Here is a 25,497-nt window from a genome sequence, read left to right as displayed (position 1 = left end):
CCACCCCTAGTTCGTTTCCCAGAGTTAGGAGTCTCTCATGTTCTGTCTCCCTTTCTGATATTTCCCACCCATTTCTTCTCCCTTCCCCTCTATTCCCTTTCACTATTATTTATATTCCCTAAATGAATGAGACCATATAATGTTTGTCCTTCTCCGACTGACTTATTTCACTCAGCATAATACCCTCCAGTTCCATCCACATCGAAGCAAATGGTGGGTATTTGTCGTTTCTAATGGCTGAGTAATATTCCATTGTGTACATATGCCACATCCAAAGTGAAATCTTTCCAAAACCTTTACATTCTCATTTTCTCAAGTAGGGAAGAATGAAAAACATTAATCTAACTCATCTATACCAGTTATCCCAAACTACAGCCAATTCTATGAAAAGACCCCATCTTCCTGGAATGCTCTTTACCCAGCAGTACCTTAAAGAACTACTCAGACATATGCTCAAGTGCCACCTCCTCCAGGAAGGCTTCCTTCTTTTCACCCACTTTGATTAGTATCACCCTGTATTCCCAGCATTTGCTGTGCATGCCGGAATGTCTGCTGGACAATGGGCCGTGTTAGCGCATTACAGGCACAGCTCATCTACTTCCCCAGCCTCTGGGCTAGATGGTGTTTCAAACATAGAAGACATCCAATAAATCCCTGTTGACGAATGAGTATCATGTCTCATCAGGAGTATGAAAAGCACTTAAGTGCTGGCAGAAACCAGACTGCTTAAGGGGTCTTGGTCAGAAACTAGTGACATTTCCGATGGAACTGCCATGATAAGGAAGAAAAAAAATAAATGGAATTCCCAGCCTTCCCCTTCAATTCTAATGTAGAAGAGTGAAAAATCCCTTGCAATTAAGGCAGCCACAGAATCCTTACCCTCAACAGTAGCTACCCCTGGGGATAAAGCCATACAATTCTGTACTGGGTTTGATTTGGTTTGGGTTTTTTTGCAGTTAATCATGTATTACTTCTATAATATTTTAAATAAATTAAAATTTGTAATAGCTCAATTTTTTAAAAAGGGATCTTTAGTTTGGGGAGGGGGAAACCACGCAGAATTAATTTTTCCCTCTTTACATTTCCCAACAGCCTTCCACAGGAACTGGGTTATGGAAAGGGGTTTAGACCCTAAGGACCAAACTGAGGTCAGAAACATGTGAGTCGCTAAGGACAGGTCAACAGTGTAGGGGCAGCTTGGCAGGGCCTCAGGACATGCAGGGGTGAGGACATAGGTGGAGTTGGGAGAGGCTCAGAAGCAAAACACCTGCAAAGCCCAAGAGCACCTATTTCATCCCTGGGCTGAGAGCTTCCACCTGCCCCAGCTGGGAAAGGATGGGATGAGGGAAATTTTAGGGAGCTGAAATAAAAATGGAGATCTGCTTAGAGAAGAAGTTACTAGGTACCCCTATTATTGGAGTTGATACATGTTTTTTAACTTGAACAGCTGCAAAAACAACCAGAGGGGGCAGAGAACCAGCAAGGAACTACGGGGAACTGTCCTGTTAGAATCTTCTCTCGTCCAGTTCCACGATGGCTGCCAAGAGCTGCTAACCTCTCAAGGTAATTTTGAATGCACGCACCTTGAGAACCCCAAAGGCACACAGTGTTCATGATGACAGAGGCCAAGGGCAACCCAGGCTCCTCCACATGCAGAGAAACTACTCTGGTCAAGTCAGAAAGTAAAAGAACTGATGAGGGGGAAACAGTGTACAGATAAAAAACATTCCAGTAGAACCAAAAAGATTGTGTTCTTAAAATATCCTCACTGATTTTCAGGGCAGTGAAACTATTCTACACACTGTAAGGGTGGATACATGTCATTACGTTGTTGTTAAAACCTACAGAATGTGCCACAGGGGTGAACCATAACATGGACAATGAACCCTGGGTGATAATGATGCATCAGTGCAGATTCACCAGTCATAACCCATATAATCTGGTGCAGGATACTGACAGTGGGAGGGGAGCAGAGAGTATATGGGAAAATCTGTGTATCCTCTGCTCAGTTGCACTGTGAACATGAGTATCTTCACTGTTCCAGGTACTGTCCCCAAAGGGCCCATGCTTCCCCCCAAAACACTTAACGCCCACTGCTCTTTACAGAACTGCAAAATGAGCCATTTCACTTTAATTAAACTCAGCTCTGGCTAAAAGAGTAATAAAACTGAGGAGTTCTGATTTACCCCATCAAGTTTTATGAATTGTCCTCTCCAGACTCCCAAGTTATTGAAAACATCATGCCTCTTAAGAGATTAACTAAAAGTAAACCAACTAGATACAATCCCAAGATCCAATTCTTGCCAGAAACTGGCGTTTTAGCATGCGTAAATTGTACGTGTATTGAAGAAAATGATTCCAACAACACAATCACCCAATACACCCCCTGACACACTTTGATTCCTCCCGACTTCCTCCCAGGTTGAACCAAGTGGAGTAAGAAGCCCCCGTAGGGACCTCCGCTTCATCCCTCTGGCTAAAACTAAAGTTCATTTGGTTTAGTTAATCTAGAGGCTTCCACTTTGATTTTTGCAGGTGTAACCAAAGACTAAGTGTTTCAACATCCTTGTTAAATTCTGCTATCCAGCTCACTGGATTGCTTTCTGACCCACTTCAGGAGTCACATGCATTGAACCAACCACCATGAAAGAGACTTAGGGTCAAAATTAAGCACATTTTGAGTACTAGGTACTAGGGAGCTCTGGCATAGGATTTAGTTTAATAAAACTTTTGTCAAAAGGTTTGTCCTCTGCCTAAGAAACTACACGCTGCTCTGGACTTCAAAGCAATCACCAGCTCGCGTGAACTATGCCCACTGGCAATGGACTAACACACATCCATCCACCCTGGGCCTTGGGGGGGCAACACCCTGATGCTGGGACTGCAGAGTTCAGAGCAGAAGCACTCACTGGGAAGAGCAAGTAGGTGGAGCATCCAGGAGCCTGTGAGATCAGACACAGCCTCCTAGCTTTTCAACACCCTCTTCAATTGCTCACACGGTACTGCTAACCACCGATGACCTAATTAATAAGTCACAGCTTCAGGGAATCCTGAGTGGCTCAGCTGGTTAAGTGTCTGCCTCTGGCTCAGGTCATGATCCCAGGATCCTGGGATCCCATGTCAGGCCCCTTGCTCAGCGGGGAGCCTGCTTCTCCCTCTTCCTCTGCCCTTCCCCTGCCCTCCCACTCGTTTCCTCTCTCTCTCTCTCTCTCTCTCTCTCTCTCTCTCACATAAATAAATGAAACCTTAAAAACATAATTTTTTTTTTTAAAGTCGCAGCTTCAGTCCCTCATCTGGACCTTTCCCCCGAGCTCCAGACCCAGATACGAAACCACCTATTCCTTTTCTCCACCTACACTCCATGTATCTGAAATAGATACAGACCTCCAGATACAGACCTGAAATAGATCTCACCTCCACAGGCTGATCGCCTATGCAGATCAGTGGCCCCTCCATTCATCCACACACCCAAGCCAGAACCCTAGAGGGCCCCCCAGACTCCTCTCTTCCTCCATTCCACCCCCACCAAATCCAGCCCATTCCACCTACTGCTCCCTCAGGAATCTCTCCCCATATCCCCACCCAGCACTGATACCTCAGTCCAGTCCTCCCATCTCCTAGCCTAGAGACCAGCCAAACTGTTAAAATCCGAAAGTGGTCTCAGGCTGCAGCTGCAAACTTTCCTAGGAATTCTGCTTCACCTCATAGGGTGCCGCCCACACCCCTCAGCATGGTCCTTTATGACCTGATCCCTGACTCTTCAACTCCTATCTCTTGTCCTCTTTCCTTTCCCTTTCAAGTCGAACAAAACTGAATTCCTAGCACTTTTCCAAACACTTGATGCTATTTAAAAACTCTTATGCTTTTGAACACTCCGTCTAGATTCTTTCTCCCCTTAAAAAACCTTCTAGGGGGCGCCTGGTGGCTCAGTCAGCTAAGAGTCTGCCTTCCCAGGGTCCCACATCAGGCTCCCTACTCAGTGGGGAGCCTGCTTCTCCCTCTGCCTCTCCCCCAGCTCATACCTCACTCATTCTCTCAAATAAATAAATATTTTAAAAATATATCTTCTAGAACAGAGCTCATGCATCACTTTATCGACTTTCAGAGTGCTACCCCTTGGTATGTACTGCCTCCTGTGTACCAAGAGGTTCCAGCAGAATTCAGTAATGCTAAATTCTATCACTGCCTTGTATTTCTCAAATTTTTCTATTCATTAAAAACACAAGTATAGTAGAAGAGCAGTGGTACAGGTCCATGTCCCTTCACCAAAGTTCCAAAACCCCCAAGTCTCTTAAAAAACAAAAACAAAAAAAACAAGTTTTTCCTAACTCCTTTGGAGGAAAGATCTAAACTGATCTGAAACCGCCTAGCAGGACAATGTGAAGTGCTGTGGGGTGAGTCACAGTCTTAGTGCTAACAGACTCACCTGGCTGCTCCAGCCCCACAGGCCACGCTATGCAGCTGGCTAGGCATCCTGACTTCAACACTGGCCCCACCACTGCCAGCAGGCCCTCGCTCACATGTGCACCTTGCATGCATGGTCCTATTTGGGACTGAATGTTCATTCAGAGCAGGAATCTTAGCTCACGATATCTGCACCCCTCAGAGTCCTGCCAGTTTACCGATCACCTACTACAACTTTGCATCAAAGCAAAACATTGAAGAGAACCACACATGATACAAAGGCTATTTTAAAACTAGAATACTTATCACATATATAAAGTATGCATCAGAAGAACAACTAATTAAGAATACAACTCAGCCAGGCTGATTTCCTGCTGTTCATCCTCCTCGGGTCCCTACACTTTGCTTCACAGGCTAGAGTTGCTGTTGACTTACTGTTCACACCAGCACATACACACATGTGCGCACATTCTCACACACACACGTGCACACAGTCTTTGCAGGCCCCAGTCCACATGCAGTGTCCTCTGATTGGGATACAACTCAGCAAGCAACGAGGAGCCCAGCATGCATTTGCAATCCCACTGGGTGAGTGGTCTAGCTTATCGATGTAAGCAAAGCAATTAACCACAGAAACTCAGTAACAATAACAGTGCAATCCAATAATACCTTTGGAGGAGGAGGAGGAATGATGAACAACTGTTTCTTTCTCCAAAGGCAAAAGAAAGTGGGAAGGTTACTCTAACCAGCAGAACCAAACAGGACAGTGCTTCTGGCTACAGCTCCATGTCCCAAGGAAGACGCATGCCTTATGTGAAGGAGGCAAGGGTAAATCAGTTAAGATGTTAAAAACACAATCATGTGGAAATGGGGGACAATATTTATATGATCCACGTCCGAATGGAAAACAATATAAAATAAGCATCTATGTAGGACTGCAATTTCTTAAAGATATGTACATACAGAAACAACTGGAAAATAAGCAAAATAAATAGTTACACGCAAGTAGTAGGAACATAAATGCTTTTGCTTTAAAAATAACTTAATGGGAGACAGGAAAGTGTTTTCCCAGTAGGGGGTTCCCATTTCTGTGCCCATCTTCAATCCTCCACTTCACTTTACTTTTAGTAGAATACACACAGGTCGCATGGCCAGAGTAGGAGGTGGGGTTCTGACACCGAAGAACATAAGCAAATGAAGGCCCTTCCACTGGTTTTCAAAGAGTCTTAAGACCAGATTCCCCAACAGAAATGAACAGAATTATCACCACCCTGACACAAAAGGACACAGGGAAGAATCATTTTCGCAGAATTTCAGACCAGTCTTGATCGCTATGGCTAACATACTAAGCAATGATATGTGCAACAAACCATGTATAAAAATGCTGAGGGAGCACCTGGGTGGCTCACTCAGTTAAGCGTCTGCCTTTGGCTCAGGTCATGATCCCAGGGTACTGGGATCCAGTCCAGAACTGGGTTCTCTGTTCAGCAGGAAACCTGCTCCTCCCTCTGCCTCTCCCCTCCCTGCTTGTGCTCTCTCACTCTCTCTCAAATAATAAATATTTTTTTAAAAAATGTTGAAAATATTACCATTTAAAAGGGTTTAAAATATTTTTTTACACCTTTTTTTCCTCCAAATTTTTGTTTAAAGCCAAGCGAGTTAACATATAGTGTGATACTGGTTTCAGGAGTAGAATTTAGTGAGTCATCAATATTTTATCATTTTAAGTAACTTTTCACTCTCTTTTTCAGGATGTTGAGGGGTCTGTGCCTTTTGTGACTAAAAAGAAAATAGAAACTTTGTTCTTTTGGGAGCTACAAAGAGGAAAACCTACTTCTGACCTAGAGTGTTACAAAACAAGCTTTTTAAATACTATTTACTGATAGATCACAATGAAAAAAAGATAAATTAACAGATATGCCCACACATAGGTAAACATAACACACATTTATATTTATACTTATATTTATGTGCTGAGAAACCATTTACTTCACATACACAGTAACCCATCCAGTAGGGAGGCATCAAGTAGATCTTGGCAGAACTGCTTTTCAAAACAAAACTGTTTTAAACTATAGGATCTCTTGCGGAACCTAAGCGGAAATGAAATTCCATCCCCCGATATTCAGTCACACCCCGGGGCTGCTGGAGCTACAAGACCACTAGCCCCATTTGGGAGTGTGACCTGAGACCTCCCCCATCATCAAGCTGCCCCTCAGGCCACACCCCCACCCACTTGGGGCCAAGTACAAGCAGCCTGCGTAAATTCCAATTGGCCAGGAAATGCACCCAGTTTCACTTCACATCAGCGCCTCATTGTTTCTTGAAACAGACAATATAGAGGGAAGCCCTCTGAATGACACAAAGTCTATTTTTAGATAGACTTCAAATCCTTCAGTTGACAAACAAAAGAGAGGAACCCAAACCTTACAACTACTCTTCCCGAACCAGTCCATCTCCTAAATATGCTTAATATCATGTTCACCCTTATACTGGAAAATGTCATAAAACCTCAGAAAAACTACAAAGCACTTCAAAAAAAAAAAATCAAAACCTCTCCCTTCCCCCCAAAAACCACCCTCCAAATATGCAAAGCTGGTAAGACCAATTATCTAACAAATCACAGTACATTCTAATAAAACACTGTATTTACAGAAATACACATCATTTTTTTGAATTAAAAGTCAAATCAACTATTTATACATAAAAGCATAAAACCTCTGACATCCCAGACATTAAAAAAATCTACTGGAGGGGTGCCTGGGTGGCTCAGTCAGTTAAGCATCTGCCTTCAGCTCAGGTCATGATCCCAGAGTCCTGGGATGGAGCCCCACATGGGGCTCCCTGCTCAGCGGGGAGCCTGCTTCTCCTTCTGTCAAATAAATAAATAAATAAATTTTTAAAAATTAAAAATAAAAAGTATACTGCTCTGGAATATTTTTCCCAGTTCCAAGATATATGTACCTCTTAAGTATTAAACAGAGCAACTGCAAGAAAATAAAGTCAGTTTTGCTCATTCATTTCCTAACTGTCCCTTCCCTCCCTTCCCAGCAGGTGCTCATTATGGGGACCTGTGTCCCCCACACTCTCAGGGAGCTGGCTGGACAGTGCAGGTCTTCCCTTCAATCCAATTAAGAAAAAAGAAGGCAACATGACATAAATAACAGCTCACCAGGGCTTACCAGGCAAAGGAACCAGAGGATATCCTGCCAGGTGAGCAGGTTTGCAGAGGCAGAAGGAGCAGTGAACTGGCGAGGGAGAAGGACTAAAAAGTAGTAAAAGGTGTTTGGTCAGGAAGCAGCCAAAGGTTCTCGAGCAGGGAATGACTTGATAAAAACAACAGTTAAAAGAAGTTATCTTCACAACCCTGTGGAAGATCATCAAGTTCAGGACTTCTGTTCTGGTTCAGTGTTTTCCAAAAAGAACCATGGAATGCTAGTTCTGAGAGATGCAGTCCTTGCAAAAGCTTCTGATGTCAAAAAGATATAGAACACGCATCTTCCTCTATTCCTCAACAGGTTTATAATATATGCTAAAATAGTAAAAGCTTAGGGTGCATGGGTGGCTCAGTCAGTTACACATCTGTCTTCAACTTGGGCCCTGATCTCGGGGGCCTGGACTCAAGCCCCACATCAGGTTCCCTGCTCAGTGGGGAGTTTGCTTCCCCCTCTCCTTCTGCAGCTCCCACTGTTTGTGCATGCTTTCTCTCTCAAATAAATAAAATCTTTTTTAAAATAGAACAGTAAAGACTCTAACAAGTCTCACAGAAGCCTATTCAATTCCCAAAGTTAGACCAGAGCAGTTCCAAAGTCAGTCTTCTGAAATACAAGTCATAAGTTGCAAGACTTGTCTTATTTTTCTTTAAGATTTTCTTTTTTTTTTTTTTAAGATTTTATTTATTTATTCATGACAGAGAGAGAGAGAGAGGCAGAGACACAGGCAGAGGGAGAAGCAGGCTCCATGCAGGAAGCCTGATGTGGTTCTCGATTCCAGGTCTCCAGGATCACACCACCCCAGGCTGAAGGTGGCGCCAAACCGCTGGGACACAGGGGCTGCCCAAGATTTTCTTTCTAGCCACCTCTATACCCAATGTGGGGCTTGAACTCAGAACCCCGAGATCAAGCGTCACATGCTCTCAACTATCAACAATAGCCAAATTATGGAAAGAACCCAAATGTCCATTAACTAATAAATGGATAGAGATGTGGTATACAGGGCAGCCCAGGTGGCTCAGAGGTTTAGCGCCGCCTTCAGCCCGGGGTGTGATCCTGGAGACCTGGGATCGAGTCCCACATGGGGCTCCCTGCATGGAGCCTGCTTCTCCCCTGCCTCTCTCTGCCTCTTCTCTGTCATGAATAAGTAAATAAAAAATCTTTAAAAAAAAAAAAAAAAAAAAAAAGATGTGGTATATACACACATGAAGTATTATTCAGCCACCAAAAAGAATGAAATCTGGTCATTTGCAACAATGCAGATGGAGCTACAGTATTATGCTAAGTGAAATAAACCAGAGAATGACAAATACCAAATGAATTCACTCGTGTGGAATTTAAGAAACAGAACACATGAACACGGGGAAAAGGAAGGGAAAAAAATTAAGATAAAAACAGAGAGGGAGACAAACCATAAGAGATTTTTTTAAATATAGGGAACAAACTGAGTGTCACTGGAGGGGAGGAGGGTGGAGGGATTGGGTAACTGGATGATGGACATTAAGGAGGGCACATGAGGTAATGAGCACTGGGTACTGTACTAAAGTGATAGATCACTAACTTCTACAAATTCTACTCTTGAAACCAATACTACACTATATGTTAACTAATTTGAATTTAAATAAAGATAAAATAAATAGGGCAGCCCGGTGGCTCAGTGGTTTAGCGCCACCTTCGGCCCAGGGCGTGATCCTGGAAACCCAGGATGGAGTCTGGCGTCAGGCTCCCTGCATGGAGCCTGCTTCTCCCTCTACCTGTGTCTCTGCCTCTGTGTGTGTGTGTGTGTGTGTGTGTATGTGTGTGTGTGTCTCATGAATAAATAAAATCTTTTTTAAAAATAAAATAAAATAAATAATAAAAACTACAATTTGAACTGGTGAAATCCACCCCCCCCCCGAAAAAAGAGTTGCATGCTCTACTGACTGGGCCAGCCAGGCACCCCAGCACTGATTTTCAATTGAGCTTTCAAATGGGCTTCGCTATGGGATGCCCCCAGGTGAAAGGCAATAGGAACGTAAGGATTTTTAATTCTCCAGTTTAATGGTTTTCAAATTGTGGTCCCTGAGACAGCCACGCACTTGAAAAACTTGTTTCCGGGATCCCTGGGTGGCACAGCGGTTTGGCGCCTGCCTTTGGCCCAGGGCTCGATCCTGGAGACCCGGGATCGAATCCCACATCGGGCTCCCGGTGCATGGAGCCTGCTTCTCCCTCTCCCTCTGCCTGTGTCTCTGCCTCTCTCTCTCTGTGACTATCATAAATAAATAAAAAATTAAAAAAAAAAAAAAAAAAAAGAAAAACTTGTTTCCATCTTAGACCAATAGCCTAGCACCCTACACTTCATCAAGCTCTTCAGATGATGAGAAATGCTAAAACTTAAAAACCACTGGTTTGATTACAGATACTTTTTTCAGCTCATCTGGGCAACAACTAGAAGGCAATAAACAGAGGCCAGCCAAGGCCCCAATCCCAACCTAGGGGAGGGCCTAAGGGCTCAGTAGAGGGACTGAGGAAACATCTGAATGCCCCAGTATCACCCCCCACCCTCCCCACCCCCCCCATAGCCACAATCCTAATTTCTAGGAAACCACTTAAAAATAATACCAGAGCAGGAACAAAAATCTTTAAAAGTCGAAAAAAAAAAAAAAGGGGGCAGGAATAAAAGTGCCTGAAATGCCATCTTGTACCAGGCCTGGACTGGTTTCATAACGGCTGTGAGTAGTAGGACCCTCAGGGCCCAGGAGCCCCACAGGGCAAGGGCAGGATCTGAAAAGGTCACTGGGACACATTCTGGTGTACTGACATCAGAGGTCAGGGCCCTAACCCCAAAGGGGCTGTTTACTAGCTGAGGGGCCTCGCTGAAGCTTCCTAAACCTCCATTTTCTCATCCGTAAATTTGGGATAAGAGCCCTCCCACCCAGCGGCAGAGGCCTTGAGGACTGCCCAAGGGCAGAGGCAGCCCACCAGAGCCTTGCCCTTGGGGAGAAGGCAATAAAAGTTTGTCCTACCCCTTCAAAGCTTCCTTCTGCCAAGAGCAATACCAAATATTTATTTTCTCAACTGAGCAATACAGCAAAGCCAAAGGCCCATTTACTTCTTCCACTTACCTATTCTGGTAACACAGAGGAGAAGGAAAAGGTAAACCCACCTATCATGAGGAACCACTGAGGAAGTGAATACCTCTTTGCACTAACATAATCTTTTTCTTTTCTAAGTACCTCTCAGGAAAGGTTTGGTACAATTAAAATGCATCAAATACAAGGAAGCTTGTGGAATGTTCAAACAATACCTGTCTCCAAGTGGGTGTCAGTTCTCAGGAGTCCAGGTAGCAATTTAACAACTGTAACCACATTGCACATAACTTTAAAGTTATCCTATAAAACAATGCCTAAAAGAACTGCTAACCAAAGCCCAGTCCCCCAAGTTCTGGATTACTTTTCATTTTCACTGGATGATTTATCACTGTCCATTTCAACCCAAAAAAGTACTTTGTTTTTTGTTGTTGTTTTTAATTGGAGTTCAACTTGCCAACATATATCGTAACTCCCAGTGCTCATCCCATCAAGCGTCCCCCTCAGTGGTACTTTGTTCTGAAACAGGAAATCATTTTAAGGTAATATATCCCAAAAAGCAGCCTTACTTCTTCAGATATGCACCTGTTCAGAAACGCCGAGTATTTACAGAGCAGCGCTGGGCCACGCACCAAGGCTGTGCATGGCACGGGACGTGCAGAGAAACCCATTCCACGGTCCTCAGTCCCCCGTGTGCAATCCCCTAACACATGGCGAATTAGTTTCGCCACATGTCCACCCCAACACCCTGGCAAGCTATTCAACATCTGCTGAGCATGTGCACCCAAGTCCTATGCTGACCTCATAGAACCTGTGGCCATGACCGACGCTACCCCCACCCTCCGGAGAAGCACACACTCAATTCCAGACCATGGGCCGGGCCCCCAAAACATCCATCAACTGAAGAAAGCATTTCTCCAAAGAGATTGTATGAGGCTCCAGGAAATGATTCTGTGCCAACACAATCCTGAGACTAGAAAATGAAACACAGAATGGAGAAAAGTAGGTTCTCAGCTCAAGTTAGGGAAGTGGAGGTCACTGTTAGAGATATGGAAAAACAGGCATGTATTTACATTGCCACTGACTCATGAAGAGAAAAGAGAAGGTACAATCTCCTGAGGGGGCCTGGGCCTCAGGAGTCCACCATGCTAGGGCACTGGAAAGTCCTGACCTTGGAATTGAAATTGTACTCGTTCCACTCATTCACTGGTAACGACGGAAGAGAGGGACTTCCTGGTAGAAAGCATACTGAGCAGAAGCATCTACTCTGGACAATCCTGAAATCCCACCAAAACCATAATAAAGAGAGTTCTCTTAAAAGGTTACACCTCTGCCGACCAGGAGGAGAGAGGAGACCAGAAGCAATGAAATTCCAGAAGTGGGAAGAAATACAGAAGAAAGGAAACCTGCTTAGCTGGAGATGGAGGAAGCAGAGGACCAAGCCCACGTGCAGCGCTGAACCCCCACAACCCAGGAAACTAGCAGCATCTAAAGTAAGAATTGAAAGTCAATTAACAAGGTGATCAGACACCCAGATCACCTTCCCTATCAAGGAAACTCCCGAAAGCACAGTCCGTGGAGAGGAGGCTGAGGGTTTCTGGAGGGGGCAGCAGACACAGCGGAGGAGGGTGGTGGCACACAAGACAGAGGGAACCAAGCTGCACGAGATGCGGCGCCCACACACGGTCCTCCATCCAGCGTGGGCATCAGGCTTCGGGCCACAGAAGGGAGGCGGCTCAGTGCCAGGGAACACCAGCTGTGGACAGTAAGTGGTCCAGACCAGAGCAGCTCAGGGGCCACTCCAGGAGGGGAAATGTATAAGAAGCTGCAAGAAATGGCCATCAGCCATTCCTCTCTCCCCCATCTGGTAGAAGCACCTGGTATCACGGAGGTTTAAAAAGCTCCCTTCAAGGGTCCAGAGTTCCAAACAGCTTGGTTGTCCCCCACTCTAAAATACGAGCTGACATTCGAGGGTGGCCTCTACCATTAGAAACAGAGACCATGACCAGCAAAAGGGGAGTCAGGGCCTGGGAGGAAGGGAATCTATTCTGAAGGAAGTGAACATAACTGTAATTAACATGCCCAGGGAGTTAAGAGCAAATATTTCAACTGAAACAATAAAAGAACATTCAGAGAACCAAAAAGAGCTCTTAGAATTTAAAAAATAAGGGCAGAAATACTCATTAGAAGAGCTGGAATAAAAAAACTGGGCCAGTCTTCCAGAAAGCCAAGTAAAAAATGACCAAAAAAAATCGAAAATAGATTTAAAAGTGTAAAACTATTTGAGGACCAGTCCTCAATAGAAGGTCTGACATCCAAATAATAACATAAGAATGAACATACAAAAGACCTCAGCCGCCTGATCAAAAGAGCTGAGTACCTATCACCAACAACAGACCTGCATCAAGACATGTCATTGTGAAAACAGAGATCACTAAAAAAAAATCATATCCTACTAGGTTAAGGAAGAACAAAACAGCTCATGCACACAGAATCCAGTGCTGGTGTGGCAGTCTTCAACGGCGACAATGAAAGCTAAAACGCAGTGGAGAAATGCCTTCAAAACCCTAGAGGAAAATAAGTTCCACCTGGTAACTATATCCCATGCCAAAATATTAATCAAGAGGAAAAGAAGAGAAAGTTTTCAGATATCAAGACCTCAAAAAATCTATCACCCGTGTACCTTATTCATAGGAAGGCGCTGCAAGATATATTCCACCAACATAACAGTGTGAACCCAGACAATGATGGGAAATATGAAAACAGGTGGGCCAGAGCAGCACAAGGAATCCCACAGATGAGGGCAAAAGATGACAGAGGCTGTGAGCAGAGCACCAAATAAGGAAGACTATCAGTTCACACAGGAGCAGGTCAGAAGGCTCGCAGGAAGACTTCTCCAGAAAGGTGATGTGGATAGCCTGTCTGCTTCTACCTGAACTTCCAAAAAGGTTTCAACAGTTTGGGCGAATTTGTGGTTGAATAAGCTATAAATATTGCCGTATACAGCCTGAATGTCCAGGTCCTCCCAAAATTCGTATGTTGAGACCCAGTCCCCTAAGGGATAGTATTAGGAGATGAGGCCTTTGGGGTGATTAGATCATGAAGGTGGAGCCATCAGGATAGGGACAAGTGCCCTTAGAGAGCCTAGAGAGTACTCCCTCACCCCTCTGCCAGGTGAAGACACAGCCAGAAGCAGACCATCCACGACCCAGAAAGAGTATCCTCAGCAGGCACAGAATCTTCCAGAGCCTTGATCTTGGACTTCCCAGGCTCCAGAACTGTGAGAAATAAATGTTTATTGTTTAAGCCCCCAGTCTATGTATGGTATGTTGTTATGCAGCCCAAACTAAGACAATTACATTATTTTTTTTAAGATTTTATTTATTTATTTGACACAGAGAGAGAGCGCGCACCAGAGAGCACAAGCAGAGGAGCAGCAGAGAGAGAGGGAGAAGCATACTCCCCACTGAGCAGGGAGCCCAATACAGGGCTCAATCCCAGGACCAGAGATCATGACATGAGCTGAAGGCAGATGCTTAACTGAGCCACCCAGGTGCTCCAACAATTACATTAATTTTTTTAAACATTTTATTTATTTATTCATGAGAGACACACAGAGAGAGGCAGAGACACAGGCAGAGGGAAAAGCAGGCTCTCCGCAGGAGCCCAATGTGGGACTCGATTTCAGACCCCGGGATCACACCCTGAGCCAAAGGCAGACACTCAACCACTGAGCCACCCAGGCGCCCCAATAATTACTTTAATTTTTTTTTTTTTTTCCAGAAAAAATTTGAAAAGTAATCCGGGTTTGCTAAAGGGTGGGCTAGGCATACTGGTTTTAGTCACCCTAATCTAACCAAAGTTACAATGCAACTCTACTGGGGAGAGAGAAGAGAGATCCATGTGCCTAAAGGAGGCAAGAACTAAATCCCCATCTTCAGAGTCCAAAGTCCACAAATAATGCCTCAAACTAGGGAAAAAAAAAAAAAAAAAAAAAGGTAGCCATTTTTAAATTTTCTTCAAAAACAAAGTGGAAATAACAACAATCAGCTTAGAGAGACCAAAGGAGCTGCCTTTGGGGAGGACATAAGAGGCAAAGGGCAAGTCACTGCTATCCTTCCAAACAAACCTTACAAGGCCATATGACTCTTTAAATCATGTGTTTAAATAAAAACAACGTTTAAATAAAAACTAAACAAAAATCCTAAATAATTAAAAGTAAAACAAAGAATCTGGACCTATATGGTCCTTTCAAATCTCAGGGCCTAAAAATATTTTTAAAAATAGGAAGAAGCTTAAAATAATAGGAAGATAAACACCCACTACATATTTCGTAACCATTAATATAAAACTCGAAATGTTCCCACAATTTATTCAGATACCAATGAGCGCTGCACAGATAAGGTTCCTTGTACTGACCATGAACCCTCAAGAAAACATAACAACCCTCAAGAAAACATAATGGAAGGTCTCTAAAGTCAACAATGCTGTTCCCAGGGGTATGCACAAAATGGTGCCTTTGTAATCCACAATCTGGGCTGTTTGTATACTTTGTGGCAAGCAAAGGTACCACTTGTCTTATTTTTTATTAATCTGAACCTTGGAAACCAGGGAGCCATTTAGGATTAGGAGACTCCATACTCACTCCAGGAGCCAGGTGTTATATTGGCCATGTTTTTCTTTTTCTCAAAGCACCTGGCACTAGGAGTTTAATTTGTTTTTTAAGATTTTATTTATTTATTCATGAGAGACAGAGAGAGAGAGGCAGAGACACAGGCAGAGGGAGAAGCAGGCTCCACGCAGGGAGCCTGATGTGGACCTCGATCCCGGGACTACAGGACCATGCACTGGGCCAAAGCCAGGCACTAAACCGCTGAGCCATCCAGGGGTCCCCAGCACTAGGAGTTTTAAACACTGTACCGAAAAAACATGAATTATGGGAATTGACGGGTCCAAGGACAGCAGCTGACCCTCAACAGCCACAGAAGGGTAACAGAGTGCAACCTCTACTTCCTGCACTCACTCCTGCTGCGAGGTTCTACTAATGATAACAGTGTTGAACTAAAGCATAAAAAAAGCCACAAAAGGGTTGTGTTGGGTGTGGTCTGTTTCCTGCAGGTACAGGATTCCCAAACAGGCAGCTCTGAATCACTGGGAAATGGCACCCACAGAAGGCCAAGTGGCATGTTTCTCAAGAGATCCTCTGGCTCCTTGACCCTGGCCTCAGAGAGTCTGTAAAAATACTCTAGAAAGAAGCAGCAAGTGCCAAAAGGCTCATTTCTTCAGTTCCTCCCTCCCTCCCTACACTACATCTTGTACCAAGGTCCTAGAAATACCATTCAACTGTAAGGCAATGTCAACCCGCATCCAGTAAGCAAGCTCAGCTCTGCGCATTACAACAGCGCCAAGAACACAAAAGTTGTATTACATACAGGAACAAGAAGGCAAGGATGGCTGCCACTTGCCCTTAACTACTCTGAGGGGACACTGCTATGTCAGCAGCTGAGAAAAATCTAACCTGACCAATTTCTACTGGAAGGTCATTTGGCTCTACCTGAAATACTGCCAGGAATGTTCCCATACCTGAGATTACAACCAAAATATCCTAGACTCCTCCATGTTATATTTTTAATTTTTAAAGATCTTCTTACAATACTGCCCCCCTCCCAAATCTGTTTTTAAGCCAAACAAATTATTAACATAGTTAAATTTTGGTGACAGAGGAAAAGAGGGAATATGAAATACTAAAATGGATATTTAAAAGACACAGTTAGGCAACTAAAAGTACACCATGCCTTTATTTTCCTTATTACTCTTAGCATAGAATAGCAAAAAGGGTCAAAAGCAGGGGTGATGGGAGACTGTAAAAAAAATACTATTAGGGATCCCTGGGTGGCGCAGCGGTTTAGCGCCTGCCTTTGGCCCAGGGCGCGATCCTGGAGACCCGGGATCGAATCCCACATCGGGCTTCCGGTGCATGGAGCCTGCTTCTCCCTCTGCCTGTGTCTCTGCCTCTCTCTCTTTCTCTCTCTGTGACTATCATAAATAAATAAAAAAATAAATAAAAAATACTATTAAATGTTAACAGAGAGTTCCAATTACCAAGGTTTGAAATCAATCTTGCTATAAAAAGTCTACTTTGAGGGGGGCCTGGGGCTGGCTCAGTCAGTGGAGCATGCAACTCTCGATCTTGGGGTTGAGCTGGAGCCCCACGCTGGATAGAAATTACTTAAAAATAAAAAAAAGTCTTTAAAAAAAAAGTCCACCTTGATTATCCTGCTGACACCTGAACCTCCAACCAGTCTGGTGCGCACCGACTCTCCCCAGCCTGAGGTTCCTCTCACTGCCTTCCAAGTGGCAGCCAGCATGCCCCCAGAATCCAACTCCTCCTACCTGCAGCAGGGAAGCAGGATTCCTGAAGCTCACGACACACAGCACCCTCCCCAGCAGCCAAAGTGCAGACCCCCTTCCCCAGACCCCCCTGCCTCTCCAGCTCTGGGATGCTAAACCCGCTTGCCAACCCCACACCTCTGTCTGCTGTGCACTCCAGCCATTGGAACCTTTGTGGGCAGACCACCCAGGTGGGCTCCCGGGCGGGCTGCTGACTTCCTGAGCACAAGGCCAGAGGAGGTTCTCCGCCAGCCCTCTCACAGGTCCTGGCACCACACTCTGCAGTGAAAACGTGTTGTGTGAATGTGAGCTCCCTGTCCCATCCAATGTTCTGAGACCCTCACCCACATTCCACACTCTAGTGTTTCCCTCGAGGTGCCCTCAGAACCCCAATCTCACAAACACCCTGACTGTCCACACACTGTAACATACCAGCCTTTCCCCAACAGTGCAGATGGCAAGAGGCTGAACCAGCAGAGGCCTCTTCCATGGAAACGGGGGGAAAACTATGCAAATGTCACACTAACTAGAAAAAAAAAAAAAATGCAAGAGCACTGAAGCCACAATTAAATGCAGCTGTCCTTCTGTTTGCCTTCATTTCCCAGATTTCCAGTGCACACCCAGGGTAACCAGGAGCACTTGAGGAAAGCTCCCAACAGGTCCAAACTGTTCAATGTCCTTCCCGCTACCCCAACTTAAAGGAGCATTCTCAGCAAAGGTTTCTCTCCAACCAACTACAACAATGGGAGGGGGGGGGGGGGGACGCCAGGATGACGTTACCAAGTAGAAACTAAACTCTCCAGCTATTCCTGTAAACCGTCTGTACTTTCAAATAGGAAAATATCCTAAATTAACAACATCCTCAAAACGTGCTAAGTTAACTCTGCTCTCCAACACATGTGACACACCATATTCAGTATTTTTCAAACTCGGGGCAAACCAATCAGCTATGAAAATAAATTTAGTGTTGTAATTATCTCCTTTTTTTTTTTTTTTTAATAAACTGCATCACACAATGGCAAGACATCACAAGTAGTAAGGATGAAGGCTGTCTCCCAAAACTTTGGTTTCATATCTTGATGTAAAATATACTCCTTACATGGGTCACATACCAAAAAAGCTTGAAGCTTAGACATGACTGATAAAAATCGGTAAGAAACTTAGAAACCAAAATCTAAGTTACAACTTACTTACACAAACTGAAAGCTGGCCAGTATTCCTACCACCAAATGAAGCTTACTTTTCTTCAAATCTGAATTAAACTGATTGAAACAACAAATGTTCAAGGACAGGGAGTACATACATCCACAAACCAACCTAACTTCTTTATGTCTATTTGTAGTTACTACATTCAGTTTGTGATTTTTTTTATTTTCTCCCCATGCTAATAGGAAACTGGGATGTGGGAGGTAAAAAGGGAAAGAACCCCTGGCAACCTCCTTTAAACATTCATCACAAATATTAACTCATTTGGATGTAGTCCTCAACCCCTCACCTAGGACGGGCCATAAGTGTTCAATAACAGTTCCTGGCTGAATAATTTCATATTCCTAATTTCTCGTATTTCTTCAGCAAACCCAAACTGGAATGAAAAAAAAAAAAAAACCTTTAACGTGTGCAAAGTTGATAATAAAGCAACAGTACAGCATGATGAGTAGAAGTATAGACTGGGAGACAGGAAAGTTCTGGTTTCATATCACACTTGCCAGCTCACACTCTCTCCTTGGTCAGTTTCAATTAGTCTCTGCTGGCTTCCACATCTAGAAGATGGCATAATTAACACCTATGCCTCCAGAGGCACCAATAAAAATCTAGAGATAAAAATGATTTGCAAGACAACAAAAAATAGTGTTTATACTAAAATGTCCTTGCAGGTTTACTTCAAGTATCTTTGATACTTAAATTCAAGCTGTCTGAATCCACTCTTCCTGAATTTTTTAATCCAATTCCTTATAAACCCCGTTCAGAAGATGAGAGATGGGAAAAGGGGGAGGACGAGGGGGGAGAGGTATCAGGACAGGATACAGAAGGGTTAGCGCTTCTCTCTCGTTTTATCCTAGAGAACAGTCGAAAGCAGGTGTGCCTTTCGTTTAATCCACCAACGACTCTGAGGAAAGCTTCCTGGGGCAGTAGCAACTGCTAATTCAAAGTAGAAAAATAAATATGCTTGTTTTTCTTTTTGGGAGAAGGGAGAGGAAAGGAATGTTCTTCCCCAAATGGCACATTAAAAGCAATTACACAGTCTGTAGATGCGTTTAAGTACAGGAGTGGTCAAAGCCACCTTTTGCACACACGCCCAACACGGTGACAGCTGAAAATCTGGTGCTCTCAACCAAAGAGAAACAGTTCCCTTGAAACAGAAACTTACCTTCTCTTCCCAAGACTTTGACCCACTCTTTTGACAACAACAACAGCAAAAAAAAAGTGAGGACAAAAAAAATGTTGAGAACAGACCCCACCGGGTAACCATCTGATACTGACTTCAGGGCACCAGCCAGCAGGGCTTTAAAGTGCCTCTTCAAATTGACTCGCTTTCCACAAAGGCCTGATACCTCCACCACAAACTCTAAGTGAGGCATCTGTACTAGATTACAACCTGATTAACACAGGAAAAGTCAGTCTAAAGGAAATACTGATGAAAAAAAAAAAAAAAAAGTTACCTCGAGAGGTCCTTCTTGCTCTACTGGTCAGGACTAATTCTTCACCCAGTTCACCCTGCCTTCCTGCCTCTTGATTCAAACCAAAGTGAAGCACGAACTTTAGGAAATACCGAGAAACCACATCTAATTTTTACCTAGCAGTCTGCAGAAGCTTAGATTTTAAATGTCTGTGGAGTTTAAAAGCTCGAGGACAGTTTTCTTCAAGTACACTCTTAAGATACGAACTTTGTTACTCCTTAAAAAAAAAAAAGAAAAAAAAAAACCTGTTTAAATTCTGGCAGCTTTGTGTTCCTACTTTTCTAGATTTCAAACCTGAATAATGAAATCCAGCTTTCTTTTTACGGTTAAAGGGGTAGGGAGGGTAATGGGGATCCCTGGGTGGCTCAGTGGTTGAGCGTCTGCCTTTGGCCCAGGGCGTGATCCTGGAGTCCCAGGATCGAGTCCCACATGGGGCTCCCTGCATGGAGCCTGCTTCTCCCTCTGCCTATGTCTCTGCCTCTCTCTCTCTCTCATGAATAAATAAATTATTAAAAAATTTTGTAAAAAGGGGGGGGAGATATGATCTGCCTAGGAAGAGGGCAGATTCACGTCTCAGCCCCTGAGATGCCAGGTCCAAACACTGCACTTCTCAGTCCTAAAGAGCAAAGGGAAGAACTCAAAAAAAAAAAAAAAGAAAAAGAAAAGAAGAGAAAAGAAAAGCGGCCCGCTGATGTCCGTAAAATAACAAATAATCCACTTGGATACCGCGGTTGGTTTTTTTTTTTTTTTTTAAGGCTCTTTATGTTCACTCGCTAAACTAAACTGGGACAGCAAAACTTTAAAGACAGAGTCTAATTGTATCGTGAGATCTTTAACCCTGATTATTTTGCCACCATTTATGCGCTTACAAATATGACAGCTTAAGCAGAGCCCAGTGCCCAGTGGTTTTGTTTTCCAAAGGGCTTAAAAAAAAAAAAACCGTCCCCAAAGGCGAACAGAACTTGAAGGCCAGCACGTTCCTTTGAACTTTCCCCTCCTCCCAAAAGAAGTCCCCGGCCGGCCCGGAGGCCGCGGAGTGGGGCGGGCAGGCTCGCTGGGCGGGACTCGGGGACTCGGGTCGTCTGGGGCCCGCGGGGGCTGGGCCGTCCCGGGGTCCTCGTGCCCGGGGGTCTGGGCTCGCGCCTTCCCGGCGGCGGCGGCGGCGGCGGGAGCGGGGCCGGGAGCGGGGCCGGCGGGGGCACCTGGACGCCCCGCCCCGCCCCCCGCCCCCGCCCCCGCCAGCGGGCCGCGCCCGGGGCTCCCCGCCAGCCCCCCGACTGCGCCGCCCGCCCGCCCGCACGCAGGGCCCAGGCCGCGGCCCGGCCTCCGGGGGCACCGGCCCCGTCGCTTCTCCCGCGGACCCGGCGGGGCCTGCGGCGCCCAGGCGGCGGCGGCGGCGGCGGCGGCGGGCGGGCGGGGCGGGGCGCGGCGCCCAGGAGGCTCCCCCCAGCGCAGCCGGACCACCGCGGCGCCTCCAGGCCCCGGCCCGGCCCGGCCCGGCCCCGCGCTCGAGGCCGGCGCGACCCCGGAAGGCGCGGGTGGGGGCCGTGTTTCCACCGCCAAGTTGCCCGCCTCGGCCCCGGCGCGCGCACCCTCCCGCCTCGCGGCCCGGCTCTGCCTACCTGCATGCCCGGCAGGCCCGACTGCACCGGGGAGTGAGCCATGGCGGTCGGGACGGCCACTTCCTGGGACGGGGCGGCCGGGGCGGCGGGGGCGGCCGGGGCGGCGGGGGCGGCCGGCGAGCCCGAGTCCGGCTTGCGCGGGGCCGGCCCGAGTCTGCGGCCACCCCAGCCCCGGCGGGTCCCGGGCCGGGCGGCGGGCTCAGAGGCCGGCGAAGGGCCGCGCCGCCATGCACGGCGCCGGGAGGAGCTGCGAGGGGCGCGGGGAGGAGCTGCGAGGAGCGCGGGGACCCGCCGCGAGCCGCCGCCGCCGCCGCCGCCGCCGCCGCCGCCGCCGCCGCCACCGCTCGGCTGCAGCCGGGAGCCGGGGACCTGGAGCCGGGGACCTGGAGCCGGGGGCCTGGGCCGCGCGCTGGCCGCCTGGAGCGGGAGCGGGAGTGGGCGCGCACAGCCCGCCGAGCCGCCAGCGCCGAGCCCCGCGCGCCCCGCCCCGCCCCGGCCCGGCCCGGCCCCCGCGCCCGCCCCCGCCCCCGCGGCCCGGCCGGGGACCCCGCCCCGCGCTTCCGGGAGGGGGAGGAGGCTGGCGGCCGCCCGGCGCCCTAGGCCGCAGCTGCCTGCACCGCCGCGGGCGCGGGGCGCGGGGCGCGGGGGGCCCGGCGGGGGTCGCAGCGCCTCCCGGGGCCGCCCGAGCGCGGGCAGGGGCCTCCGCCCCGGGGACCGAGCCGGCGCTGGGGCTCGGCCGCCTGCCCAGCCCCCCCTCCCCCTCCCCCACCCCCACCCCTCCCCCACCTCCCCGCCCGGGTGGGCGCGCAGGGGCCCGGGCGCCGAGGGCGCTCCCCCATCTTCCTCCCGGACCCCACGGACTCCCCACTCCATCCTGCCCGGGGACTTGGGGTCCGGGCGACCCCCCGGGGGCAGAGCCTGGGGCAGGGAGACCTCGGGGGGGGGGGGCAGTACCCGGCGGGGCCTCGGTCTGGGGCGGGCTCCAGACCACCGGGGCGGAGCTGCTGCGGCGCGCGGGCGAGGTTACCGCCGACCCCGGGAGGAAGCGGGAGGGAGGGGTCGGGCTGTGAACGCCCAGGGCTTGGCCGCCTGGAACCCGCCCCACTGGGAATGCGAGGCGCCGGAACTTACCTGGGCGCTAGGGGCTGAACCCCACCATCCCCGGGCTCCAGACCCTGGCGGGAGCGTCCACCCAAAAGAAAGGAAAAACTGGGGTGGGGTGGGGGGTGCTGGGCAAGGAGGAAGGCGAGACAATCGAAGGAAACCGCGTCTAGACTTATCCTGGCCCTCCCTCGCCTCCCGGCCGCCCGCTAAAGCGCCAGGTCGCCTCCGGGCACCGGTACTGCCTCTACTTTCTTAGTCGCCTCGACTCCCAACTACAAAGGAAAGAAGCTCCAGAATGTGTTTGACTTCACAGGGACACTGGCAGCCCCTGACCTGCTGCCCCTCGGGTTGTTGGGAGCAGACGTTCCTTCAAGAGCGTGAAGGCCCGGGTTGCACCACTGCTGCACGAGGTTGGCCATCCAGAAGGTGAGCCCCCCAGAGATCATAGACAATTGGAGGAAACTCTGAGAGTCCTCCAGCGAGGTAAGGGGCGTTTATACTCTGAGTTGTCCCTGTATCCTGAGAATTTCTGTTCGCTCTGGTGCCCAAGATCAGATGAGGAGTGGGGTGCTAAAATTAGTCCCCTTTTCCCCTTTGGAAATGTGCAGTGTTTTTCTTCAAAGTCCCGGATGCCTTCAGATACCTTTATGGACCGACGCTGGCACAGTATCTTCACTCAATCGCGAAGCCCTGCCTCCCCCAAGCGCTGTGAAGAGAATGTGACAACACAAAGTTAAGAAAAGCATGAACCCTGATACCTCAGAGCTCACCATCTCGTGTGCAGGGTTGTGTCCCTAAGAAATGGGTACATAAAGAGATGAACAGCAAAGCAAGCAAGAGTATGAATCTTTAAAATGTTCATAATCTTCAACCCAGAAAGTCTGCTTGCAGCAAGGTCTGCTAAGGTCACAACGAAGAAGCTCTCAAGAATGTATACAAAAAAGAAGCCCTTCGGAGATAGCCCTAATTGTGGGAAAACCAGGAACAGATTAAAAACTTAACAGCTTGTTAAGTAAATGATAGTGTATTTATACAGTGAGTACTACGTAGTCATTAAAAATGATGATGTATTACAATATTTAGTAACACGGAAAAGGATTTTCACTACACATTGTGAAGGAAGAAAACACTGTGCAAAACAAATGTATGTAGCCTGACCTCAAGCCACTTCATATATATGAAGTTATATTTAACTATATAATTTGCATGTTTATATAATGTATGTATATGCATAACCAGAGCAAAACCTGGAAGTATATATATATCAAGATTTAGCAGTGGCCATTCCTGGAATTAAAGATGATTTTTTTTTTCAGTCTGTAATCAATCAATAGAGATCATCATGCTAAAACTCTCTAGGAAAAAAATTTTAAAAATAATAAAACCCTTTAGGGTTAGCCGTCAGGGCAGTAACACGGCAGCAAGATAAGGAGGAAGAAACAAGACAAGTGGGCAGAAATGTTTGGGCACTGATGTAAGGCATTACCCTTGGAAACTCATGGGGCCCACATTGCATGAACTTATTTCCAACTAATAAGCCAGGGGAGTGGGAGAGGCTGGCCTTGGACCATAAAAAATCTCCTATAAAAAGTAACCAGAGGGGCACCTGGGTGGCTCAATGGTTGAGTGTCTGCCTTTGGCTCAGGTCGTGATCCCAGGGATCAAGCCCCATATGAGGCTCCCCAAAGGGAGCCTGCTTCTCCCTCTGCCTATAGTCTCTACGTCTCTATGTCTTCTCCCTCTCTCTGTGTCTCTCATGAATAAATAAATAAAATCTTAAAAAAAAAAATAACCAGAATTCCACTTCATATCCAGAATCTTTTCAGGCCAAGAACATGTAGATTATAATGGGATGCAACTTTATCTGGAAATAGTGACTTGCATTCATTAGCTGGTCTCTTTCCCTGTTCATTTTTCTCTATTATTTTCCCTATTTATCGCCTCACAGTGACCGAACTTCATTTCCTTCTTTGACCATATTTATACCACTGAGCACAATTCTCCTTGCAAGAGAAGAAGGAGCAGAATAGGAGTTCCTGGTTTCACTCGGTCATATACAGACATTACCTAGTATTCCCGGGGCAGTGGCCCTCTGTCTCTTTGTTTCAGCAGAGCAGATGATTGACACAGCCTGAGCCCAGGATAAGATCCTGCCCAATTGCTTATTGCCTCCACTCATCCATTAACACATTCTTCGAATGCCAACTACATGTCAGACATCTGGGTCAGTGTTGAGCCCATAAACACTGGCACTCCTCAGGTGCCTCTTATCCCATCCTAGAGAAACAATCTCCCAGAATCCTAATGTCAGAATCTTACAGTAACATGATTAATTAAATTTAGAGTTGGAACAGCTTGAATTTCCACTAAGGAAAGAAGAGGATTATCCTTTCATCCTCTTCCTCTTGTCACTTCCTCTCCACCCTCAACATATAATTACAAGAGATCATATACTATTGTAATTTCAGAAGGAGAGATTTTGAGGGTCTCCATAGAGATTATGCATTTGCTGGTCTCCATGGAGATACTTACTAACCCATGGAATTATTTTCATCCCCTGGCCCTCTTTGTCTTTTGTGTTGACTTAAGGATAACAATTGGGCAATGAATTGTGCTCTGACACATATTCAGGACCACAAAGGACATTTCCATGCCCCTATATAGAGCTGTTCAAAATACCGAGCCCTTGGTTATTGACTCCCCCTAAGCCAGTAAGTAGTCTCAGCAGAGCTCAAAGAGCGCAGCCGAAAACAAGAATTCAACAATCAGTCCCTTCACTTCTCCTTCTGAGTTGAAAAGATAAACACCCCCAAATGCCACTTTCTAAAGAGCAGCTAGACAAGTAGCACATTAGCAATTTAAATTTACAGATTAAAGAAAGGGACTTAGATGGTGAACTTTAAAGGGAGAAATATGAGTAGCTTGGATAAGTAACTAACAGAAGGCTTGACAAATTTCCACACATGTTCAGCAGGTGAAGACACAAAAGAGGAAGACAGATTATTAAGATTGGTATCAA

The 25,497-nt window shown here is 46.8% G+C and overlaps 1 protein-coding gene and 1 long non-coding RNA gene across 3 annotated transcripts in view; one reads left to right on the top strand and one right to left on the bottom strand.

Annotated features, from left to right (window-relative positions):
* The window catches only part of STK24 (serine/threonine kinase 24), a 120,205-nt gene extending 98,361 nt beyond the window's left edge, over nt 1-21,844 (bottom strand). Inside the window, exon 1 of one of the 2 annotated variants that reach the window (XM_077855144.1) lies at nt 21,375-21,844. In XM_077855144.1, coding sequence (XP_077711270.1) covers nt 21,375-21,416 — 42 coding nt within the window. In that variant the 5' untranslated portion in view covers nt 21,417-21,844. Of the gene's footprint in view, nt 1-19,442; nt 19,560-21,374 lie in introns of those variants that run through there. The other variant, XM_077855143.1, reaches the window with a different exon arrangement.
* A 313-nt stretch (nt 21,845-22,157) lies between these two features.
* LOC144287796 (uncharacterized) lies at nt 22,158-24,266 on the top strand. The gene is made up of 2 exons (XR_013355550.1): nt 22,158-22,961; nt 23,087-24,266. It is a non-coding gene; the product is annotated as an uncharacterized LOC144287796 (long non-coding RNA).
* The last annotated feature ends 1,231 nt before the right edge of the window (nt 24,267-25,497 follow it).

This window comes from Canis aureus, chromosome 17 (assembly GCF_053574225.1).
Source record: "Canis aureus isolate CA01 chromosome 17, VMU_Caureus_v.1.0, whole genome shotgun sequence".
NCBI lineage: Eukaryota > Metazoa > Chordata > Mammalia > Carnivora > Canidae > Canis > Canis aureus.
Note: the sequence above shows the minus strand (reverse complement) of the source record. Positions and strands in the feature narration are given on the sequence as shown.